The sequence below is a fragment of the Hipposideros armiger genome, unplaced genomic scaffold (genome assembly GCF_001890085.2).
Source record: "Hipposideros armiger isolate ML-2016 unplaced genomic scaffold, ASM189008v1 scaffold_54, whole genome shotgun sequence".
Lineage (NCBI taxonomy): Eukaryota > Metazoa > Chordata > Mammalia > Chiroptera > Hipposideridae > Hipposideros > Hipposideros armiger.
In genome coordinates this window covers 2631745-2656752 of record NW_017731404.1, presented here as the reverse complement: position 1 = coordinate 2656752, position 25008 = coordinate 2631745, and the positions used below count along the sequence as shown (strand labels likewise).

Sequence of the window (25008 nt, the reverse complement as noted above, 5' to 3'; positions counted from 1 at the left end):
TTTATTTTTATTTTTATTTTTTTTAAAGATTTTTTTTTATTGGGTAATTGGGGGGATGGGAACAGTACTGGGGAATTAGGGGAAGGGGAACAGACAAGTTGCTGTCGTTTTTTGTTCTTCAATCTAGTTGTGGAGGACGCTGCTTCACTGGCCCAAGTTGGCACCATCATTGCGCTCTTCCTGGGGGAGGCAGATCAGTCGCCGGCTTCTGGACGGCCACTCACTGCGGCTGCTGGCCGCTCACGCTGGCTGCTGGCTACACACGGTAGCCCATGGCAACCCACTGCCACAGGGGCTGCAGCCTACGCCGTCGCCGGCGACTCTCGGCAGCCCAGCTCCAGGTTGAGCTGTTGTTCAGCATCTTAGCTGTGGAGGGCAGTGTCACTGGCCCTCATATGTGGGATCCGAACCGGGGCCCTCTGGCATCCCAAGCGAGTTCTTAACCATCGCGCCACTCGGCCGGCCCCCTGCTGTACCATTTTAGATTTCAACCAGCCGATATGTGAAAGTTCCAATGTCTCCACATCCTCATCACCGCTTGTTCTTGTTCTTTCTTCCTTTTGATTATAACCATCCAAGTGATCGTGAAGTGGCATTTGGCTGTGGTTTTGATTTGTATCTCCTTAATGACTAATGATGTTTATTGGCACTTGTACATCTTCCATGGAGAAATGTCTGTTCAGGTCCTTTGTCCACTTCTGAATTGGGTTGTTTGTCTTTTTGTGGTTGGGTTGTATGAGTTCTTTACAGAGTCTGGATACTAGAGCTTTATCAGAGATATGCTATCCAAATATTTTCTCTCATTCTGTAGGTTGTCTTTTACTTTATTGATGAAATTCCCTTGGTGCACAGAAGTTACTAATTTTGATGAAGTCTAGTTTATCTATTTTTTCTTTTGTTGTTCTTGACTCGGTGTCATATCTAAAGAGCCCACTGCTAAATCCAAGCTCATGATTACCCCTATATTTTCTTTTAAGAGTTTTGTAGCTTTTGTTCTTTAGATCATTGATCCGTTTTGAGTTAATTTTTGTATATGGTGTGAGGAAGGGGTTCAACTTCATTCTTTTGCATGTGGACATCCAGCTGTCCCCACATCATTTGTTGAAAAGACTATTCCCTTGTAAATGATCTTGGCACCCTTGTAATGAAATATTTTCAGTGTTTTTTTTAAAATTCGTACAATCACAAAAATTACTGAAATAAATCTAGTGATCACTCAGCATCATCCTTTTGCCATCTTTATTTCTGATGTTCTTTTTTATGTTTTTGAAACTTTTAGTGAACTATAGCATACACAGAGAGACGTGCAAACATCCAAAGTGTATACATCTCAGGGCTGGCCGAGTGGCTCAGTTGGTTAAGAGCTCACTCAACAGTGCGAGCTCTGAGCAACAGGGTTGCCAGTTCGATTCCTGACCCGAGCTGAGCTGCCATTGAGCTGCCAACAGGTGGCAGGATGGCTCAGCTTAAAAAAAAAAAAAGTGTATACATCTCAAGTGTTTACAAAGTTACCACACCCATGAAACCAGCATCCAGAGCAAGGAACAGACTCTCACCCACCATCATCTTTTAGCTCCTTCATGCCTCATTTCTGGTCACTCCATCACCCCTCCCTAGAGGGAGAGAACCACTGTCCTCATTTCTACCATTGATTAATTTTGTCTCCTTTTGAACTTTGTATAAAAGGACATTGTACAGTAGATACCCTTTTGTGTTCGAATTCATTTGCTCAAATTTAGATTTGTAAGATTCATCCGTATTTTTGCATGTATTATATATAGTTCAAAAAATTTCTTAAAGCAATAAAATATTGTGCCTCGAATTGAAGTGCCATCTCCTCCCTGGATGTGCTGCTCCTCCGTTTCTCCACCAAGTCTATCACGCTGAGGAATTTAAAAATGCAATTATCAGACATGTTTGGGTATAAATAACAAGTATTACAGTGTTACATATTATTATTCTCTGTATAAGTGGCATTGTAGTTAGTATATGTGTCATTTTTCTACTTCCTGTTTTTTGTTTAACATTACAAAAAACTTTATGTTCCTACCCTGACTCCCACGTCATTAACCGTAGCTGATTTTTATTATCGCATCGGGTGTGACTATACCTCTCTGCCTTCCGTCTACCGCCGTTCCCTCTTGAGAGACAGTTAGGCAGCACTGCTGTGCATTGCGTTGTCTGCTTCAGATTCTGTTGTATGGATGTCAGGGTTTCTTTGTGGCGTATTCCTAGAAGTAGAGTTGCTGGGCTGTAGAATATGTACGTCTTTAACTCTATCAGATACTGTCACCTTTTTCTCCAAAGTGCTTATACTAATCTCAGTCCCATTATTCCTCCATGTCCTCACCAACATGTGATAGCGTTAGACTTTTTACGTTTTGCCCATCTGAAGAGTCTGAATTAACATCTTGTTTTCCTACTCGCTCTTTTACTCACAGAGACCACACTTTGCGTTCTGGGAAGCCTGGAAACCCTGGGTTCATAAGCCACTTTGGTCAGTAGTCCTTAAGCCTGGCTGATTCTGGAATTACCAGGGGAGCTTTAAGAATGTAGATTACTGGGTTCCATCCCACTCCCACTTTGGTATTGGGATGGTTCCCCGGTATTTTTAAGGTTCTTCACATACTCGGTGTGGCTGGAGAAACCTCTGCCTCAGATCATGCGAATCTCTGGAATAAGAGCATTTCATCTTCTCTAGATTTTTTTTTCTTTTTTTTAATTTTAAACGAGGATCCCCTCCATTCTATCTACACAAGTGTTTCATGCCTCAGGGACCTGAGTTGTAGATTCCATTATAGTAAATCAGTAATAGTAGTATTAGTAATTAGTACTAGTAGTATTAGTAACAGTAGTAATGAGTAGGAGTAGTGCTGGCAGCAGTAGTAATAGTGGCCGCAGTAGGAACAGCAATAACAGTATCAGTAGGTAACGCTTAAATAGTGCTTATTGGGTGCCAGTCACTGTTTTAAATGATTTGCAGACACTAACTCATTTAATTCTCACCATAACCCAGTGAGGTAGGTACCATTATGACTAACATTTGGCAGAGGAGGAGGGTGAAGTATAGCGAGACTAAGACATCTCCCCACGTTCACATAGCTGAAAGATGGCGGAGCTGGGATTCGACCCCCAGGTTGTCTGGCTCCCAGCGCCATGGTCTTTACCCCTAGGACCTGGGAGTTTGGGTGAGATCAGAGGGGCCTCAAAAAGCTCACAGAGCCCCCAGAGTAATGTTGGGGCAGTGTATTCATTATGTATTCCTGCGTTACAGATTATCCTACACTTGGCGACTTAAAACAGCAGGAGGTATTACCTCACAGTTTCTGTGGCCCAGGAGTCTGGGTGGGGCTTAGCTGGGTCTGCAGTCATCACTTCCGGATAAAATCAGTGTTGTTGGCAGGGTTCAGTTCCGTGTGGACTGGGGGCTGTTGGCCAGGGGCCACCCTCACTTACTGCCATGGGCTTGTCCGTGGGCCAGCCCCTGCATCAGCTGGCTTCATCGAAGTGAGCAAGTGAGTGTGCACAGCATGCAAGCCACAGGCTTTTGTAACTGAATCTCAGAACTGACCTCCCATCATATTTTCCTTACTGTTATTAGAAGCAAGTCACTGGGTCTAACTCCCGGCTCAGTGGGAGTGGGCCACTCAACAGTGTGACTTCCAGGAGGTGGGGGTCACTGGGTCCATTTTAGAGGCTGCCTCCCCGAGTAGAGATTAAAACAGCTCCATGAGCTCTGTTCTGATGATCCAGTGATAACGGCATGAATGTACTCTGACAACGATACACGTTAAGGGAGTTTTATGTCCCTGATGCCAGTAGGTGCTTTCCGGAATTATATCCTTGGCAACTCTGGGGCGGGAAGGGGGCTTTTTTCCTCATGTGGCTGCGGCTTTTCCCACTGGTCCACACCTGGCCTGACTCAGGCTGCTAAGCCGTATCTTGAGTACACATCTGATGTCAAGAACATCCGTGGCCTTTGGAAGCAGCAGCATAAATCCTGCGGGTGGGCGTTTCCTGGGGAATTAGAGTCATTATCTCCCACTTTAATTTTGTTCCAGCCTTTATGTTTTCAAGTTTGAGGGCCGTGGGCTCTGCTGAAGTCATTTCATGGTTGAATCATCACAGAATAGTTCCCAATATCAGCCATGTAGAGTCGGGGCAGCAGTGTCCCCACCCTTCCTGTAGTTTAAAGGTCTCTCATTCCCAGACACGCATCATACTTTATGTGATGTGACCCCGTGTGCCTTCCCACAGCGAGAGCAGGACTCGTGCCTGGAAGTATAGGATACTGTTGGATGGGCAAATCTATCATTATGTTCAGTGAGCACTCCCCCATCCCAGGTTATTAAAAAAAAAAATCAGCATTGCGTTAAGACATTTACAACAAATAAATAGGTAAAGAAGGGCACCAAACTATTCATCTTTACTTCCCCACTCCAAAATAACCACTCTTACCTTTTTGGAGAATTTCTTTTCATTTTTTCCTTAAGTATATATGAGTGTAAATATCTGCACACATTTTAATGAAATTGGCATTGAATTCTATAGAAGGGTTTCTCCCCCATGAAATATATTGAAAAATGTCTCATGTCATTAAAACATGGCTTTTGTGGTTTTAATGTGCATGGTGTTTTGTTGAAAAAAAATACCGTTATTTGATTAAATATTCTTTTTTTTTATGTTTAAGTTATTTTTCATTTCTCACTGCTAAAGATACCTCTGTGAGCATCCATCTTTGCTAGGCTGTCTGTAATGAAATGCATATTGTTTTGCTAATTTTTCTCATTTTCTGACCTGTCTCCCTCTTTACCGTTGGTTTTGATGGGTAGACGTCAGCATCCACAGCCTTTGGACCAGTTCTCCACCTTGTACAAATCTCCCTCTGGTTTGGGTTCTCTCCTCCTGGGGCCATCATGCCACCAGGGGACATTTGAGAATACCTGGAGACATTTTTGGTTGTCATAGCTCAGAGGGTGGCACTACTGGCATCTAGTGGGCAGAGGCCAGGACAGTCTCCTTAACAGAGAATGATCCACCTCCATTGTTCATGGTGCTGGGGCTGAGAGCTCAGGGCTCACGGGTCCATTTATCTCATCTGTTATTTGAAAAGAACTGTCTATTGCCTGATGTGAGGAAGTTTTGGCTCGGTAGTAAATGTCTCTTGGCTTGGTTTCGTGACTGTTGACAGGGTTTTGCCCTCGCCTAGTTCATCAGCCTCCTTAAACTAAATGTGTGAGCTCATGGGCAGGACTTGGCCATATCTCCTTGCCCTCACAAAGCAAGGTCTGGTCTGCGCGTGAATCGGGCTTCTGAGAAGGTCGGTGAGGGTTGGAGAAGCCAGTTACTTTGGGGCGCGTGTGCTTGTCTTTCTGAAGGGAGGCCGTGTCGCCGGTTTTGTTTCTGTTGTGCATAAGATGTTCCACTGCCCTCCCCATGTGGAATGAAGTCGGGTCGTTGGTGTAGGTCATCCACTTGTCATTGTTTGAATAGGAGAGGCCTTTGAACAGGTGCCAGAATGGGACCACAGTGGAAAAAGATGCGGCCCCAAAACAATGCACCAGCACCAGCCGATCTCTGTGAATTGCTGGCCTCATCTTGCCATAATATGGGAACGAAGTAACCTTGTGATGAACTCGGTGGGACGGAGTGACTCATGGGAAGAGTCAGTCAATATAGTATTTATTTTGGACAAGATGTCTGAGCTCTCCGGAGACCCTTTTGGAGTCGAGGAAGCTGGGGAGAGGACCTGACTTCCCACAGTCATGTTGTCAAGCACCGTTTGAGTGAAGAGGAAGGGAAAAAAATGCCCTCGGTTGCTTTCATGTTCAGACCCCACAGCTGTCTTTGGCCTGAGTCTCAAGCAGGCCTAGGCACGATCTGTCAGAGATAAAGCGTGCAGTTCTAATGCCTCCAAAACACAGGTGCCTCTTTGTGGCCGGCGGGTGCTTTTATGAGTATGTTGTTCTAAAAAAGATTGTCAGTGATTAGCGGGCATTCGAAAGCTATTTTGAAGGAGGGACGCTGGCTGTACCACTCGTTTGGCTTTGGGTCTTTAGTTCATATGCAATGAAGAGTTTACAGGCTTGCAGTCTGGGCTTCCTGGAGTAGCAAAATTGAGGCAGGAGGTGGTGATGGCCACACTCAGTTCCCTTGTCCATCTCTGCTGCCACCAGCCTCCCCCTGATGGGCATCATCAAGGAAAGAATCGTGGGATGAAAACCAGCGATTTCACCATCATCCCTCAAAGCCAGAATTTCTCAGCCTCAGCACCACTGACACGTGAGGCCAGATGGTTCTTGGTTGTGGGGCCGTCCTGGGCACTGTAGGATGTGTAGCAGTATCCCCTGGCCTCTACCCACTAGATTTCTGTCTCCCCCTCCCCAGTTGTGATAACCAAAAATGTCTCCAGACATTGCCACATGTCTCCTGGGAGGCAGAATTGTCCCCACTGAGAACCTCTGGGCTAATTAGCTTTGTTCTCCACATATAGTGTGACTCAGGGACTTGTGGAGTTACTGTCACCAGAACAGGAATGGTTACACTGAGTGGACATTTCCTGTGTCTCTGGCCCTTTGCTACGTGCTCCGTGATCTTGTTTAAGCTACAAAAACCTATGCAGGGAGAGTTGTTAGCATCCCCGTTTTATAGCTGAGGAAACTGAGGCGCAGAGCTAAGAAGTAGCTTGTCCAATAGGGACTCAACCGGGAGCTGGTGCCAGGTCCAAGCCTGTCTTACCCACTTCCTAGAAAATCCGGTCAGTGCGAACGGAAAATGCAGGTAATCTGGTCTCCAGCTGAAGTCCTCAGGTACACACAGGGGTCTGGAATGATCTAGATCATCGGTTCTCAGCTAAGACAGTTTGCCTCCTAGGGGACATTTGTTAATGTCTGGAGTTATTTTGGTTGTCACCCCAGAGGTGCTGCTGGCATCTCATGGGTAGAGGGCCAGGGACGTGCAGCCAAAGGTCCTGCAGGGTACAATCTGACCTCTCCCCCCCTCCCCAGCAAAGAATCCTTCAGCTAAATTGCCATAGCGCCAAGGCTGAGAAACCCTGACCTAGATAATTATCTTCCTTCCTTCCCAGTGCTTTTGCGGGGACCCCAGTCACCAGTGTGGTGTTGCTGGCAGTCCAGGGTAATAAAGCTAGTAATCTTCTAGCGTGGGAGTCCGTTCCTGCTGGAATGGGAACAACTTTTGTTTTTATAAAACTCCTAACATCCTTTTGATCTTGCTCTCATCGTTTAATAATTTTTCAGATGCTTTGAGCTTTCTTCTATTTTCTGTGGCCTTTGACCCAAAGCGAGGCCCCCTTCTCTCGCGTTTCATCTCTGGCCAAGTGAAAAAGCTGGCGTCTGCTAAGTACACCATCTGTCATGGGAAGCGGGCACTGGAGCAGAGCGTGGGTGTTCCTCTCGGGTATTCATGCCTTCCCACCCCGCTTCTCTAGGATGAATCCACTGGGGAAATCACATTCTACATGAAGGGAGCAGACGTCGTCATGGCTGGCATCGTGCAGTACAACGACTGGCTGGAAGAAGAGGTGAGTGTCGCGTTGAGGGGGGAACCGGGCCTTGGCAGCATGTTCCAGAGGCCGCCCTCGTGTGTGTGTGTGTGTGTGTGTGTGTGTGTGTGTGTGTGTGTGTGTTGGGGGGGCGGTCTCTGTATTTGTTATCCGCGACTACATAACACATCACCCCAAAACATTGTGGCTTAGCAGAAAACATTGTGGCTTAGCAGAACACACATTTACTTCTCAGTTACTGTGGGCCAGGAATCCGGGCACAGCTTGCCTGCATCCTCTGCTTGGGGTCTGTCACAGGCTGTGGTCAAGGGGTTGGCTGGGGCGGCGGTCTCATCTGAAGACTCAGCTGGGGCAGGACCCACCTCCAAGTTCACTCAGTGGTGGCCGTGGGCAGCCCTGAGCTCCTTTGCCGGAGGCCACCATCTTCCTTGCCACGTGGGCCTCTCCATAGGGCGGCTTACAGTGTGACAACTGGCTTTGTCAGAGTGAGCAAGTGAGGGGGAGCAGGAAAAGGGGAGCAGACGGAAGTCACTGATTCTCGGAAGTCGACTTCCCCTCACTTTCGCCACGTTCTGTTCGTCCGGAAAAAGCCACTAGGTCCAGCGCACACTCAAAGGAGGTGATTGTGCAAGGGTGTGGGTGCCAGGAGGTGGGGACCATTCAGGGCCATGTCACCGGCTGCCCGCCCCAGTTTGTGACATGGGGACTCCTCGGCAGCAGGGATGACAGGACCGCTCAGGTTTATCAGGCCGTCTGTAATTCGTCTCTTGGCTCCAGGTGGGGAATTCACATGTTGCATTCGTTAATAGTATATTTTCAGTAGGTGAGCGGTAAACCCAGATGCTGAGCAGGGCCAGGCAGGCAACTCGAGCGAAACTGGCCGGGAAGTGTTTTTCTGACAGGGTCGCAGCGTGTGTGTTAAACGGTTTGGCGTAGTCTCCCCTTGACAACTGTGTTTCCTGGGAGCTCATGGAAGTGGCCACATTTCAGCCATGATTGATCGTAGTTACTTGGGAAAGCGCCCCTCGGTTTTGTCAGAGGTTCAGTTTTCCCAACACGCCAGAAAGCCAGATTTGTCTGTGAAATCTTAAAACGTGGACTAAAATTTCGAAACGTGTACTGTGCCAATTACAGGAAACTTGGGTAGGCTGTGCTTGGCCCACAGCAGCCATGATGCAACCCCCGCTTCAGAAGGGTTGCCCAGGGTAGGTGGCTTTAGGGGAACGCAGTGTTCTGATTTGTCTTCTCGCCGTCCCCTTGGGAGGGGCCTGTCCACTTCAGTGTCCAGCCCCCCTCAGCAAGAGTCTGGGACTCAGGGGCAGCGCCCTCAGCATGGCTCTCTGCTGACTGCCATCTGCTTTTCAGTGTGGAAACATGGCCCGAGAGGGGCTGCGTGTGCTCGTCGTGGCGAAGAAGTCTCTGGCAGAGGAGCAGTATCAAGACTTTGAAGTAAGCGGTCCTGTGACCTTTCATTACTTTCTCAGCCCTGCCCACCTCTCCTGTTCTCTCTCCTCCCATCTGCCCCTGGCCTACACTGACTTCGTTTCTGAGCGCTCCAGGTTCACATTCGTCCCGGGGCCTGTACACTTGCTCTTTCTGTCTGCCTGGAACTCGGTCTTTCCTCCCAGAGCTCCATGGCCCACCCCCTTGCCGCTTCCTTTGGCTCTCAGCGCAGATGCCGCCTCCTCCGAGAAGTCTTCCTGGACTCCCCATCTAAGGCAGTCCCACCTCATCATCTCCTCCCATTCACCCTGTTTCACTTTCTTCATTGCACTTATCAACATCTATAATGACCTCGTGTACACACACACACACACACACACACACACACACACACACACACGGAGGTTGGGGGACAGGTGGTTCTGGGGCCCTTGTCCTTTTCCACCCGGAGAAACTGCTTGGGTCTGTGTCTTTGATTCGTTGGAGTTCTTTGTAAAGTTTTATTTAATAGGAGTTCTAGCCCCGGTCAGTTCCGCCTCCCTTTCTAGTTTAAAGGCACACGTTTTGAGTCAGCCCATTAGAGGGTTTAGATTTTCATCTTGGCTTTGCCTACACTATCAAGGGGGGATTAAACAGAAGGGTTGGGTTGATGGTCTTCGGAAATGGGACCTCGTCTTTAGAAAACCCGCTCAAAGGTTTTTGGTTGCAAAGTGTACTTTTTGTGTGGGAGAACCGACTGGTTTTTTTGAGATCTTGAGCTGTGCCAATCCTTCCGACAACCCCACGGGGTTGGGGCTGTTAACTGCTGTTTCATGGGTGAAAACAATTGAGGCTCAGAGAAGTGAAGCGACTTTTATCTGGAGATTGCGCTGCAGGTGGGCACAGAGGCAAGGCTGATGAACTTGGAGGGAGGCCGGAAGTCTGTGTTTCATCCCTTTGAGGTCCACCCCACGTGCTGTGGTGAGATCAGGCATGGCCCGTTCCGCTCTCGGTGCCAGTCAGCCTCGCACCTCCCCACCCTAAGCTGTGACTGTGTCCCCTGGTGTGTCCCAGGCCCGCTATGTCCAGGCCAAGCTGAGTGTGCACGACCGCTCTCTCAAAGTGGCCACTGTGATCGAGAGCCTGGAGATGGAGATGGAGCTGCTGTGCCTGACGGGCGTGGAAGACCAGCTGCAGGCGGACGTGAGGCCCACCCTGGAAACCCTGAGGAACGCCGGCATCAAGGTAGGGTGAGCCTGCCGGCGGCCGGGCTGCTGAAATAGCCCGCTGTGTGGAACCGAATCCCAGAATTAGACCAGTTATCCCTTCAGCAGAGTGTAAACACAAGAGAGGGGAGAGGTGGAAGTTGTAATAGAATGCAGGGACCATGACCTATAGCCCTATCTCAGATGGGCCACTGCGGTCACTTCCCATCCTGACAGCCGGGTTTTGGAAGACTTGCGTTTGCTTTTACTGGCTGTCCCCTCTCCCCAGGCCGGGCTTCATGAAGGCAGGACCACGTGTATCTCCTTATCCCTAAGTACCAGGTCGTGTCCTGCATGCTCGGGCTGTTCATTATATTCGTGTTGAGTGACCGGCCAGCCAGCCAGCTAGCCATCTTTCTGTCGATCTGGGTGAATGAATGACCACCCAATGGAGTGACTGCCTGGCCCAACAAACTGCCATATTTACATTTTGTACTCTGCTGCGTGGGTCCCCCAAAATATATATCCAGTAGTTTAATCAGAGGCCAGTAGAGGGCGCCTGAGGAGCAGGCTACATCTAATGGACCCAAGCAAAGGATCTGCAAGCTCATTGGCTTGGAGCTCCTGAAAACATGTACGTGTGTGTCACCTGCCTCCGCCCAGAAGCAGCTCTCTGCTGCATCGCTCATTTGGCAAAAGTGCATGTGAGCGGGGCCCTGTGGGTATGTGGATTAGGATAAAGGAGCTCCAGGCGCGGTCAAGTCCACAGGGTGGGGCGGGGCGGGGCGGCGCACAGGCATGTGGGCGTGGACTTCTGTGAACAGAATTCTGTCCCTTGGCTCACAGGAAATTGCCAGCGAGATCCCGTTTGTGGAGAAACAGCCTGATGTCAGGAGGGCCAGTTTCCGCTGCATTGTGGTCTTTAAAATTTGTCACCTCCCGTTTTTCAGACCTCTCCTCTCAGGGTTTTGGAGATGCCAATTTCTGCTTCTGGCTTGGTCCTGAGGTTTTTCTCCTTTTCAACACCGTTCTCCCCAAAAGGCGCGACGTTTTATTCACAGAGTGTGGACTGGGCCTCTCTGGCTTCCCTTGTTAGACGGGGCGGAGGGGGGGGGTGTATGTTGGGGATGGGCCAGGGCCGTTTGTCACGAGGGTCTAAGGTGTGATCTTTCACAGGCCAGAAAGGGGTAGCACTTGTAAACTTTCCATGTCAGCCCCTCCCCAGATGCAGCGACTGAGGCTGAGGGAGGCCGCTTCGGGTTCTCACACTGGGCAATGTGGAGCTGGGCCGGGAGCTCAGGCCCGGGCACTTACCTGCCGTGCCCTTTGTATTGTCCCCAAGTGGGACATGTGCTGCGTGGTGTGCTGATGACTTTCCATGTTTTTCTAGAGCTTGAGCCTCCCGTTTCTTTCTCTCTCTTGGTGTTTGCTCTCTTACAGCAAACCCTGAAAACTAGTACCAAACTGGGATCGCTTAAAACAACACTGTTTTTAAGGCCCGATGGGGCATTGAGGGAAAAGGCTGACACACACTCGGGTCAAACCCAGAGGCCAGGCCCCCAGGAGGGCCTGGTGCCTTCATCCCTGCCGCCTTACGGCCTGGGTTCAAGTCCCACCTCCGTTGACAACCTCTGTGGCCCTTGGCCAGTGGCTTGACTTCTCAGTGCTTCCACTGCTTTCCTCAAAGTTACTGCGAAGGCTAAACTGCATCAAGCACGTGATGGGTGCCTGGCATGGTGACTACTTGGGAAACACACTTTGTTATTTTCTTCATATTCTTCCCCCACTGCCCAAATTTTCTTTGTCTGATGACTCTAAGGCCCCTCCCTGCTGGGAGCAGAGAAAACAAAGGGTTAATGGGTAAAAAAACAGCAGAGCACAAAACACATTCCATCTGGACTTTGACGACCTGGATCCTGGTTGGGACAGCTGCTAGCTGTGTGGCTATGGGGCAAGTCACCTACCCTCTCTGAGCCCACAGCAGTGACATGTAAAGTGACCTGTTACAAGGTATGGAAGAACTTGGCACGGTTATCACCAGCATTTTATAGTTTGGGTTAACTCCCACGAGATTCCTCACAGACATCCACACAGGTAGCAAGGCCAAATGTAACGAGGCACATCGGTGGTGCATGTGGGACACGGAAGTGACCCCTTATCCATACAGCTTTCCCTTCTTTGAGATTATTTATTGCTTAAAGAAAAACTCCCAGGAGGGGGATTATGAGGTCAGAGGCCGAGCTTCGTGATGTTGGCCTAAGCGTGCAGCCAAACGGTTTTCTAAACGTGTCGCACCAGTGTGTGCTGCCACCAGCAGTGGCCGCTCAGCGTCCTGAAGCCCTTGAACTGGGTGTTTTCTGTGGTGTGTGGGGGACACCGTGGGCCTTGAGGAGGTAAACGGGACATACCAAGTCCAGCTGACGCAGGCGACGCGCTGGCCTCCAACACTAACAAAGAGGGCCGCTGTGTTTGCCGTAATTTCAGGTTTGGATGCTGACAGGGGACAAGCTGGAGACAGCTACATGCACAGCGAAGAATGCACATCTGGTGACCAGAAACCAAGACATCCACGTTTTTCGGCTGGTAAAGTGTTCTCTGCGTTGGGGCCTCATGGGGTGATGCTGCAGTTTGCCCCGTAACCTCATAACCTTGAATGGGCCCCTGAAGAGGGGAGAGGAAGGCTCGTTAACCACTTAGGGTTGGGGCTCACGTCGTCATTTTGGGTGGAATTACTGGATGACCCAGTTGAGGCTAAAGGGTTCCTTCCGGTGGTGATTCCAGAGAGCCTCGTTACAGCTCTGTCACCGCCGTGTTCTTCACCTGGTGTGTGTGTGGGGGGGTCATGGTCCCTTTGAGAGGCTGAGGAAAGTTAGGCACGATCAGTGTAAAGGGTGCAGATAAGCTCATACGCGTGAAATTGTGTCCAGGGTTTCACTGAACCCTTGAAGGCTAAGTCCTTGGATAAGAAACAAATCCCAGATCCCAGATATTGGCCTGTCTGCCCTCCTGAAGGAACACCTTTAGGAGCCTTTAGAAGGAGGTGTGTTGGGTGAGCACAGGAGAAATGTCTTGTCCGTGGGCAAGCGCCTGACCCAAACCGTGCAGGTATTAGGTGCTATGCCGAGGCTGAGTCGAGGGCTGTGGTTGGCCTCGTTGAGTTGGGAGGTGAGGAGCACTGGGTCCCTCTCGGGCAGGATGTAGCTGTCCCATGTATCTGAGATCGGAGCCACCATGCCAGACCACTGCAGGGGCTCTAGATGTTATGGGGATCTCCCCGTCACCCCTGCCTTTGGTCCATAGCACACAGAAGCTTCAAGAAATCCAGCAGCTTTGGGAATAGCACACACAGAATTGTGTAGCAGCCGATACAGTCAATCCTCATTATTCATGGGTTCCACATTTGCAAATTTACCTACTCACTAAAACGTATTTGTAACCCGAAAATCAATACGCGAGGTGCTTTCAGAGTCATTTATGGACACGTGCAGAGCGTGAAAAAAATTAGTTGCCTGACATGCACGTTCCCAGCTGAGGTCAAACAAGGTGATGCCCTGCCATCTTGGCTTAGCTCTCAAGCTGTAAGCAAGAGTCCTTTTCACGGTCTATTTAGTGCCACCTTTTTTGCATTTTTATGCTTTTTGTTAGCAATTTCACAGTTTAAGATGGCCCCCAGCACAGGCCTGAAATGCTGGCGAGTGTTTCTAAGTGCAGGAAGGCGGTGGTGCCTCAGAGAAAACACGAGATAAGCTTCTTTCGGGCACGAGTTGCACTGCAGGAACCCAGCCCTGTGTTCGCTAATTCTGTGCTCACTGCGACTTTATAGAACGTAACTCTCGCAGGTAATGAGCATCGACTATAGGTTCTAGAATTCAGGGGCTGCAAACCATGGCCCGTGTCTGGCCACCTGTTTTTGTAAATAAAGTTTTATTGACATGCACACCCTCCCCCCCCCCACTTGTTTACATAGTGTCTGAGGCTGCTTAGGTGGAGTGGCCTGCGGGGTCGGCAGAGCCTCCAGTGGCTAATTAACATCTGGTCCTTTATAGAAGAGCCGCGCACCGTGCCAGGCACCGTGCCAGATGCCTGGCTTCCGAGGCGTACTCCCCGGCGCCCTCGCTGTGCGCCTTAGACAGGCTAACGAGCCTTGCCCTGCTTCAGTTTCCATACGTGTAAAGCAGAGCTGTTATTATACACCTCGTAGCGTCCTCGTGAGAAATAAATGGGGGAAGCCTGTGAAGTGCTGAGCACAGTACCTGGCACAGAATGAAAGCGCAGCCATTTTTAGCCCTTATTTTTATTATGTGGGTCACAGCTGTCTTGGGGGAAAATGCAAGGTGATGGTTGGTATATAGGCTCTCCCAGTTCCCCCAGAATCACAACAAACGGGATTTAATTTGGCTGTGGGTCTGGCGGCAGGCGAGGGCTAGGGGTCCTTGGCTGGGTGGCCATTGTCTTCACACTGGCTCCAGGAAGCCACTGTTCGTTGTTCTGCCATCTCCGGAGAGGAGAGCGAGGCCTCCCCACTCCTCTCTTCCCTTCCAGGTGACCAACCGCGGCGAGGCCCACCTTGAGCTGAACGCCTTCCGCAGGAAGCATGACTGCGCCCTGGTCATCTCTGGAGACTCGCTGGAGGTGGGCGCAGGGACCCCGCCAGGCGGGCCCTCCTGGGAGCGCACACCCCTTCTTGCTGCCCAGGGGGCAGTGACCTTGGCTGACGCACTCCCCTTCCTCCCCCAACAGGTTTGCCTCAAGTACTACGAGTACGAGTTCATGGAGCTGGCCTGCCAGTGCCCCGCGGTGGTGTGCTGCCGCTGCGCCCCCACCCAGAAGGCCCAGATCGTGCGCCTGCTCCAGGAACGCACCGGCAAGCTCACCTGTGCAGTAGGTAGGCGGCGGCTGGCCTGGCCTGTCCCGCTGGTGTGCAGGATCCAGTGTCCGTGAGGATAATTGGATTCTGCTGCTGCGCGCTTCCAATTCCCCGGGCCACTTTACTCAGGTCACATTTTTCCCCCACAGACGTGGCTCTGTTTTGGTTATAATTATTATTTTTACTCTTTCCCTTTGAGAAAGACGAGATAAGCATGCCCGAGGGCTTCTCTCCTCAGCCTGCACTTCCTTTTCCAGTGACACGGGATGCCGCATTGCAGAGGGGTGCAGACCACACACCAAGCAGCCAGATCTGGGTTCCCGCTCGCTGCCGGGGTTTTCCCCGCTGCGGTGCCCAGTGGCTTCCCTCCCCCGTCTGAGCCTCAGTCTGCTTGTTGGTTGAATGGGACAATTCCAGTGGCTTCCTCCAGCGGTGCTTGTGAAGATTAAACGGGGTAGCATTTAAAAAGTGCTTGCCACAGGGCCCCGTAAATGTTCAAGAGGGCGGTGTGAGTCATCGCCAATAAATAATGACACGGCGCCCCTCAGAGGCAGGGCATGTGGCAGCCATAAATGCGAGTGGGGCATGGGCACAGTGCCCCTGCCGCTGATCGATGGCTGGGGCCCTGGGTCTGTCACTTGGTCCCTCTGTCCGTTCCTCTGCCTGTAGAACAGGAACCTGATAACCACAGGCTGTCGGCGTGGCTAGGTGGATGGGGCAGTGCAGAAAAGGCAGTTAGCACGCATCCATCGCACGGACAACATGGGTGATTATTGCAAGTAAGAATGAAATGTGGGAGTCATGTTGCTTGCCTCTCCCCAATTTCCCGGCCTTTCTCTCTGGTCTGTGTGACCCACAGGTGACGGAGGCAACGATGTCAGTATGATCCAGGAATCCGACTGCGGCGTGGGCGTGGAGGGAAAGGTGAGCAGTGAGGGGAGGTGCCGGCGGCCCAGCGCTCCGTGTGGTGTGTCGTCGGGCTGGGAGCTGCTCTGCTCCACCAGCTGGAGTTTCTTCTCCCCTCAAAGATACAGCTTTAAATGCCTCTGAAAACTCTAGATTAGAAGTACAAAGCATGAGGAACCATGTAGCCTAATTACCTGGTCGTATTATGTGAAAGTCAGACTCCATATCGCTGTGTCTTACAGACACAAGCTGACTTGTTTTGGGGGTTCTCCTCCAAGTTGACATTTATTTGAAGTTGCAGAGTTAAATGATCCTTGAATCGGATGTTATGCCTGAAATCTGTGCAGACTCCCTTAATGCAGGTTTTAAGAAACACACTGAGTTCAATAGATAGAATTCTTTACCCATTTCTATGTAGACCTGGCACATTTTCCCTTAAAATTATATTCTGATCCCTTTGATTTTTGGAGTCCAAAAGGAATAAATGGTCACTGTAAAGAATTAAAACAATTTAGAAATGGATAAAGCACGTCCTGTTTTTTAGATAGCTGCATCAAACTAGTAGCATTGGTTACTCTTCCAGAATTTTTGTCCAAATGTATATTATTGGTTATAGGTACGTATATATTGTATACACACACACGTGTGTGTGTGTGTGTGTGTGTGTGTGTGTATGCAGATACTCATATATACCGATATACATACACACATACGTATATACATGCACACATATTATACATGTAGATATATTATGTTCTTGAATAATTTTAAATGAAAAACATTATACTACGCATCTTGCTCAAATATGTTATATCTTGGATTTTCTTTCTGTTGGGTTTTCGGAAAAGTCATGACGCGTTTTTTGCAATGAAAAACATAGACAAAAATACGTCATGACTTTTCCGACAACCCAATCCATCAGAACATATAGATCCATCATTTTTTTACCTTCTCTCAAACTTTTTATTTTGAAAAAGGTCACTCCTTCAGAAAAGTTGAAATAGAGCAATGAACACCAACATGCTCTTCGCTTCAGTGTACTAGTTGTTAACGTTTGTCACTCTCTGTCTCCCCGCTGCAGCCCTCAAATCAGTTGAAAGGCAGCTGCAGATACGTTACCCCTAAATACTCAGCATGGGCCTCTTTAGGACCAGGACATTCTTCTATACAGACAAAATCATGTTACCTCTCCCCCCACATGTAACATTGATACCGTAATATTACATAATTTTCATAGTCTAATTTCCCCAATTGTCCTTAAAAAGTTTTTTGTTTTTTTTTTAAAGTCTCCAGGAACCAATGAAAAAAATCACACATTACATTTATTAGCATGACTTCATGTTTCTTTAAATCTTCTTTAGTGTAGACACTTTCCTCCACCTTTTTTTTGGGCGGGTGGGAGGGGTGTTTTTTGATGACTGATGTTTTTGAAGCATTCAGGACGGTTGTAGAATGTCTCACGATATCTGTGGTCAGAGTGATTGGGTTCAGGTTCTGGGTTTTTGGTGTGAGTGGCACATACAGGGAATTTGTGTATTCCTGTCGCCTCATATCAGGACACCCTGATAACCCTCAGTGCCACGAGTGGCATCCATTGTGTGCCTTTTAAAATTATAAAATTCCAGGGCTGGCCGAGTGGCTCAGTTGGTTAAGAGCTTGCTCAAGAGTTTGAGCTCTGAGCAACAGTGGTTCAATTCCCGGCCAGAGCTGAGCAGCCGCTGAGCTGCCAACAGGTGGCAGGATGGCTCAGCCAAAATAATAATAATAATAATAAAATTATAGAATTCCATTATATGGTTGCACTATAAATGACTTCCACTTCTATAAATGTGCAAAGCCGTATGTTCAGGGATGTTCTAGTTAATATTGTTAGCAGCGTCTGATCCTCACCTCCCCCAGGAACCAAGTATTATAAAATGCCTATCTTTGAATGACTCTTTGCTTCTTAAACACATTATGGGGTGGGCCTTCCCCCCAAGGCTTAATACAGGATCCACTCGACCTCCAAATTATAACTATCTGTGATTAAAAATGTTTTTTATTTAAATAAATTCCTCTTTTTAAAATCAAATGTAGGCTTGGACCACCAACTGTGTGTAGCTTGGAACCAAAGAATCTCTTTATTGAAGTACTTCAAAGATCTCCTTACAGTGTCTTGCTTTTTCAATTAAAAAAAAAAAAGTGTTTGCCTTGACCTCTTCTTGTGCTTCTGACGGTGCCCAATTTCTTCGGATTTTAGGAAGGAAAACAGGCTTCCTTGGCAGCAGACTTCTCCATCACGCAGTTCAAGCATCTCGGCCGGTTGCTCATGGTACACGGCCGGAACAGCTACAAGCGCTCGGCAGCCCTCAGCCAGTTCGTGATCCACAGGAGCCTCTGTATTAGCACCATGCAGGTGGGTGGGCAGCTGGCACCTCTGCACAGGTGCGTGTGGCTATCCCAGAAAAAGCCTGGGAATCAGGCTACACTTTGGAGCTGTGGCCCCCAGCAGGCCACACTGCCACCGACAGACCTTGGGTTGCCCCCATATCCCTCCTGTGTTGGGTGCTGAAGCCACTCCTGCAGTGGATGTGAGTGGTACAGTGCTGCCTGTTCAGTGCTGGGCGTCACGTAAAGGACCGGAATCGTGATAATGGGGAGTGAGTTGTTATACTTGGTTTTGCCAGAGAAAAAAAAAGGCAGAATAGAATGCCGAATGAGTACTGAGTTTTCCACATGCAGAAATAAGGGCCAACAGAGAAGAACCTCTAAAGAAGAATAACTTGTTTTTCCTGAGTGCTTCCTGCATGCTGGGCATCAGGTTAAGTGTTCACAATGCCGTGTCTCATGCGATCCTCACGGTAGCCTGTGCCCATTTTACAGATGGGGAGCCTGAGGCTCAGGGTCAGGGCTTTGTGCTTCGTCTACTTGGACAGGGGGATGCCAAGCCTGTGAATCACGGTTTCCCCCTTGAGTGCCCTCAATATAGAGGGGCTGTAGCAGTTGACTGTGTACTAGGAAGATGGCCAAAGGGAAGGAAAGAAAACATTTTGGGTGTTGAGAAATTATTGACTGATTTTCCTCCATGGGCAGTTGGGCGAAAATACCCCCAGTTAAGTGGTGAGAATACCGGGATGATGTATCTTGGAACCCATGTCTCTTTCTGATGATGCCACCAAGTACAGCAGGTCCCCGAGTAACATCTATTTGTTCAACATCGTTTCATGTTAGCGTTGGTGTGTTGCCATGGGAACTTAAAACTCTTTTTTAAATCAACTAGCCTTAGTTTTGTTACATTAACATCGATTTTTTTTCAACATTGTTTTATAAAAACGTTGATGAGGTGCTGTGGGAACTTAACTCTTTTTTGAATCAACTAGCTTATGGTAAAAATGAGTTTCATTATCCATCATTTCACTCACAGTCCCAGAACCTACTGACAACGTTAAGGGAGGGCTTACTGTAGTTTGAGTCCTTGAGTAAGCCACTTGACCACTTTAGGCCTCAGTCTTTCCACCTGTAAAATGGGGATGATAAGACCTGCCTTGCCTCTCAGACAGAGCAGGTTTGAAAAAACAGAGTTTTCTAAGGGAGCAAGTGCTGATGCTACCCTTACCATTATTCATAAAAACAAAACAGGGTAATGTATAAAATAAGGTGATATCTTCATTTGTTGGAAAGGTGTTTAATCACACATAAAGGGCATACTGGCCTGCTTTTCAGAGTGAATCCGGTGGTGTTGCTCTGTTTATGAGAATTCACCCTCCACTGGCCTCATCCATGCCCTTTGGGGGGTGACTGTATGTTTTTAATATCTACTGCATTTAGGAGTGTAGGAGCCTTCAAGTGCTTTTCATCAAACGCAGCGATCTAAACCCAAACAGCTGGTATGGTTCATCAGACCACATCTGTACTTGTAATTTACGTTAGCTCATCAATTGAACTGGATCATACTGTGGTTTCAGTCACTGGGAGATTAATCAGCTCGTCCCTGGGCAGACGCACAAAAGCTGGCTTGGATGAGTGGACTCCTGTAATGCCTGTGTGTGACCATAAATATCGATTCAGGGAAAAACAAAGAATTCCACGATGAGAAACTGTCCTTTGTGCTGTAGAAAAATGCCCTTAACCTCTGTCCACTGTGCTGAAAGTGGCTGGCTGAGAGCAAGTCCCGTTAGAATTGCCTCTTGGCATCGGTCTCTTTGGTAGATAAGGACGTCGTGTTTTTATTTTCCCCAAAGTGTTCTTTCTTTCCATGATGAAAGCTTTCTGGTCAGCCCTGCTCTTTCAAAGAAAGAGGCTCTTGATGTTGATTTGCAAAACCAAACACCAGGCTTTTGACATTTTACAGCCATCCTTTCTCTGCAGTGGTCCAGCCTGGGTGAGAATTCATTTGAAAAGTGGCTTTCACCTTTCAATTCTGAGATCATGAACAGGGTGCAACAGGGCTGCCCATGACCATGGCCCTAGGCGGCACCTGTGTTCTGAGCTCTGTGCCAAGTGAACACCCACAGCAGGTGGTAAGGGGGAGACGTCTCTGGTTAGACTCTCTTTCTAATCACTAGGGGCACTCAGCCTTCCTCTCCATGTTCCGTTTTTTAAAAGCCTGCAGGTACAGTGGTCCCTGGTCTGCCTTTGGTTTAATACTACTAGGAATTAGTTTTGAGACCACTTCCTTCTGTGAGCCTGTAGGTGTCCAGAGAAGGAAGTACCATGGCATCAAGCCCGATTCGATCTCTTCATCCTCTTTTTCTGTGCCAGGAGCTAATAATTTCACAGTCAGGAAGCAGGCATTTCAGTGAGGGCCTGTACATTCCTTTATTGCTTTTGTCTAATTGCTATTTATAAACATTTCAGAAATACTAAAACATGTAGTATTAGAAGTGAAGCCTTGTCTGAAACCCCGCCCTCCCAGGGAACTGGTATATATCATCATGGTACAGAATAGTTTTCCATGTCAGTTTCCATGCACATGCCAACTTCTGTATCGGTGGCACACCCGGAAAGGCAGGAGCTGTTAGGAGCATGGGCTCTGGAGACATGGGCTAGCGTCCCGAAGTGCCATTTACCTGCTCAGTTTCCCCTTCTGTGAAATGCAGGTGATATTAGGACTCAATCTCATGGATGGTTCTGGAGATGCACTGAGCTCACATATAAAGCATTCCTGGGTCCAGCTCATGGAACGTAATTAAATAGTCACAAAAGGACTGAGGGTGGACTCTGGAGCTAAACTCCCTGAGTGTGAGTCCTGGCTGTGTCACTTATGAGCTGTGTGATCTTGGGCAACTCACTTGACCTCTCTGTGCCTTATATGTCTCATCTGTAAAATGGGGGATGATGACAGTCCCTACTTTTATAGGGTTGTTGTAAGAATATATTGAATATGTTGAAAGCACTTGCAACTGTGTTGGTGTAAAATCCGTGCCTTGTAAGAGTGTAGTGTTGTTTTTATAAACACACACATAGGGCTTTTGTCAGGATTTTTTGTAATGTCCTCCTTTCTCCTTTGCACAGGCTGTCTTTTCTTCCGTGTTTTACTTTGCCTCCGTTCCTCTCTACCAAGGATTCCTCATCATTGGGTAAGGAAATCCAGGCCAGGTATTAATTTTTTATGTAACGTCCCTGAAATGCCACAGGAGAGAGAAGAAACATTGTATCAAGATCCTTCAGTCCCTAAATCGCTGGTCAAGGCAGGTCCAGCCATGGGGTTTAGAACTTTTCTTTTCTTTCTTTTTTTTTTTTTTTTTTTTTTTTTTTTGGTTGAGCCATCCTGCCACCTGTTGGCAGCTCACCTCAGGCCGGGAATTGAACTGCTGTTGCTCATAGCTCACACTCTTGAGCTAGCTCTGAACTGGTTTAGAACTTTCTTGAATTAATCAGTTGTTGAACTGCTAAGCCCGTAACCAGATCGAGGCAGTAAGAGCTCAGTAGGCTTGTGGTCCATAGCACGTGGCCATTTGTACCTGCTCAGGGAACAACGCTCACCCACGAGAGTCTGAGGTTATTGGCTGATTGGCAACCAAAGCAAGATTGAAGGTTTACAGACTCAGCGATTCCACTGGGGTCTTAGGTCAACAGGAAGGGGGTGTCTGGAAAGTACCCTCCCGGTGTGGCTGACTCCAGTGGACTGTCCTGCTTTTGGGCCTCCAAGGTTGGCCAGAGCCTTGTTCTCTCGGTGGGTGGACCTTAGAACTTGACCACCATGTGCCACTGACCCGTTAGACAAGGTCTGCCATCCAGCCCACCCCCATTCCTGACCTGGAACGCATGATGTTCCTTTTGACCTTTCCAGAGAATGTGCTCAGTCTTTGAATTACCCAGGTAGGTGGAGTTTGGTTACCACACGCCCTAGATAGACGCACACAGGACGCACTCCTGGGTAGGGGAGGCGCAGAGAGACTGGTTGGCCCCAGGGGACAGTCTTACAAAGTACGCCCACCATCTTTTTATATTTTGCCAGTTCAGCCTGAGAGCGGCATTGGAATTCTGCCTGCTTCTAATTGGAAAAATGGACTGTCCTTTGTCAGGTCCTGGAAGAGTGAAAAAACATGTCTGCATATAGCCAGGGGTTCCCTGAGCCATATTCCATGTGGCCTCCCACGATTTGCCCCCTGCCCCCCATTCCTTCTTGGTTCTTATTTCCTCCTCTTTCACCCTCCCCCACTCAGCTCCAACCACACTGGCTGCCTTGCTGCTCTTCAAACAGGACAGACATGGTCCCACCTCAGGGCCTTTGCATTCACTGTTCATGCTGCCTGGGATGCTGTTCCCTCCGCTATGGGCATGGCTGACCCCTCACCTCTTGTGGGTATTTACAAATGCCATGTCCCTTGGCCCCCTCTCTAGAATTGCAGCCCTCCCCCCGCCATGTCTTACTCTCTCTTTCCCGTTATACTTTCCTCCTTAGCACTTATTCCTTCACACAGAGTAGTTTACGGGATTTGTTGATTGACTCACTGACTAGCAGCGCTCTGAGGGCAGACATTTTTGTCTGTTTTTCATCTTGACTCTCCGGTACTTAACTGGCCCTGGCACATAATACGACACTCAGTACATAGTTGGCGAATGAATGAATGGAAGCTGGACTCCAGGGGCTGGGGGAGCAAATCGCTCCTCTTCCACTGGCCAGGTCTTACCTGTGGTGGTTTTCTCTCCTAGGTACTCGACCATCTACACCATGTTTCCTGTATTTTCTCTGGTCTTGGACAAAGATGTCAAGTCAGAAGTTGCCATGCTGTATCCTGAGCTCTACAAGGATCTCCTCAAGGTCCACTAAGCTCCTTTTTCTTCCCTCCCTTTTCTTCCTTCTCTTTCTCCATTTCTACTTCTTTTATATTTCATGTAAAAGATACTCAATTTCAGCATACTTGAACTGGTAGCTTTGGGGAGGAAGGCATGGGAGGTTTTTTTTTTTTTTCCCTTCTTAAAAAAGTAACATATGCACATGTAAATAAAATCAAACAGTGCAGTAATATATAAACTGAAAACAAGCCAACTATCAACTTTTTAAAAAGCCCCTGACAGTTCCATGTTGCAGCTGCAACTTGTGTCTGCTCCTAGAAATGTTCTTGTGTGTACTTCTAAAACAATGTAGGGATGGTGGGGGTGGGTGGGGGTGTAATTTCATTTATTTGTCCTCAAGGGGTTTTTCTACTAAAGAGCAGGCTTATTCCTATCTATTATCAAGTCTCTTTGGAAAACGTAATTTATTTAATGTAGTCAGATAGGTGTAAACCACTTTTTTTGATGAAAACAGGCAGGTGCCTATCCTGTTAGTGGAATAGTGGCATGAAGGCATCTGGCATTGCTAACCTGTTCTGTCTTTCTCTCATTTAGGGACGGCCGTTGTCCTACAAGACATTCTTAATATGGGTTTTGATTAGCATCTGTCAAGGTAAGGAAGGGCGAAATCACCTCTAGTCTTGTGCCCTGGCCTTGATCCAAGGGTCAACTTGACTGCCTGCTATCTGTAGAACACGAAGAAGCTGGAATCCTAAAACAGCAGTTAGAAGTGTGACAGTGTGCCCTGCGGGGGAACCCCGCTTGGCACGTCTTAAGGACTCTAGCATTCAGCACAGTGGAAGTCCCATATGTGAGGGGGTGCTGTCAGCTTAATGAGATGAAGTCAGAGAATGCTATAATGAATACTAATCAAAACCTGCTGAGGTGTTCAAGCCATTGTAACGAAAAGTGATTACTTTCTGGGACATTCTGATACTTTTTCTGAGGTCAAGTTGTAGTTTTTGAAAAACATTTATTTTTCCAGTGGTCCCTCAGACCGTAGAGGCTTTGGAAGACAACTTATTGGAGTATGAGAAGGAAATGTCAAAGCCTCTATTTGTATTTATTTTCTTCTCTTTTTGAATTGATACCTTATGTTTGTTCTCTAATGTATATATTTGTACAGTGGTCCTAATGTTCTCTATCCACGTCTGCACGTATATTATTTACACATACACACTGTACATTGGGGGAATCATTCTCAATTTTTTTACTGATGGGATGCACAATCAAAGAGTGTAGAGGCTGTTGAGTTTGTTGGCAGGAGCTTAAATTGTCATTAAAAAAATTGAGGGGGGTATTTTAAAGGAGTACATCAAAGTATCATATATGCATCTAGTTAAAAAAAGCATAAAAGCTCTTCATTGCAGTGGTGCTACATTCTACCCCATCCATCTTCAACCCTGCTGTCATGGGCAGTCGTTTGAGGAGTTTTGGGCTTTCAGATCTTCTGGCCCTGTGTCCAAGTATTATCCTTGCGCTGGTAGTGTTTATGATTGACAAGAGACACTGTCCATTCGGTGCCTGCCATGCTAGATAAAAACCTTTCTGCTGACCTCCCCTTTCCTTTCTCTCCTCAATACTGGTACACAGTTCTTGGAGTGCTATCTCGGTTACCTCTCGCATATCGTAAGAAACACGTGACAGAGCATTTACCATCTTAACTCTTTTTAAGTGCACAGTTCAGTGGCGTTCAGTAGACTGACATTGTGGTGAAGCGGACCTACAGAACTTTTTCAGCTGGTAAAATGGAAACTCTGTATCCATTCAGCAACAAACTCCTGTGTCCCCTCCCCCACACTCCTGGTAACCGCCAGTCTTTC

General features: G+C 48.1%; 1 protein-coding gene across 1 annotated transcript in view; it reads left to right on the top strand.

Moving 5' to 3' along the window:
* Positions 1-25008, top strand: part of ATP9A (ATPase phospholipid transporting 9A) — a 99018-nt gene that overhangs the window by 67032 nt on the left and 6978 nt on the right. Inside the window, exons 13-23 of the mRNA XM_019640922.1 lie at positions 7451-7543; positions 8891-8974; positions 10022-10192; positions 12637-12735; positions 14695-14784; positions 14893-15037; positions 15879-15943; positions 18165-18320; positions 21419-21483; positions 23063-23171; positions 23741-23798. Of these exons, the coding sequence (XP_019496467.1) occupies positions 7451-7543; positions 8891-8974; positions 10022-10192; positions 12637-12735; positions 14695-14784; positions 14893-15037; positions 15879-15943; positions 18165-18320; positions 21419-21483; positions 23063-23171; positions 23741-23798 (1135 nt within the window). The remainder of the gene's footprint in view (positions 1-7450; positions 7544-8890; positions 8975-10021; positions 10193-12636; positions 12736-14694; positions 14785-14892; positions 15038-15878; positions 15944-18164; positions 18321-21418; positions 21484-23062; positions 23172-23740; positions 23799-25008) is intronic.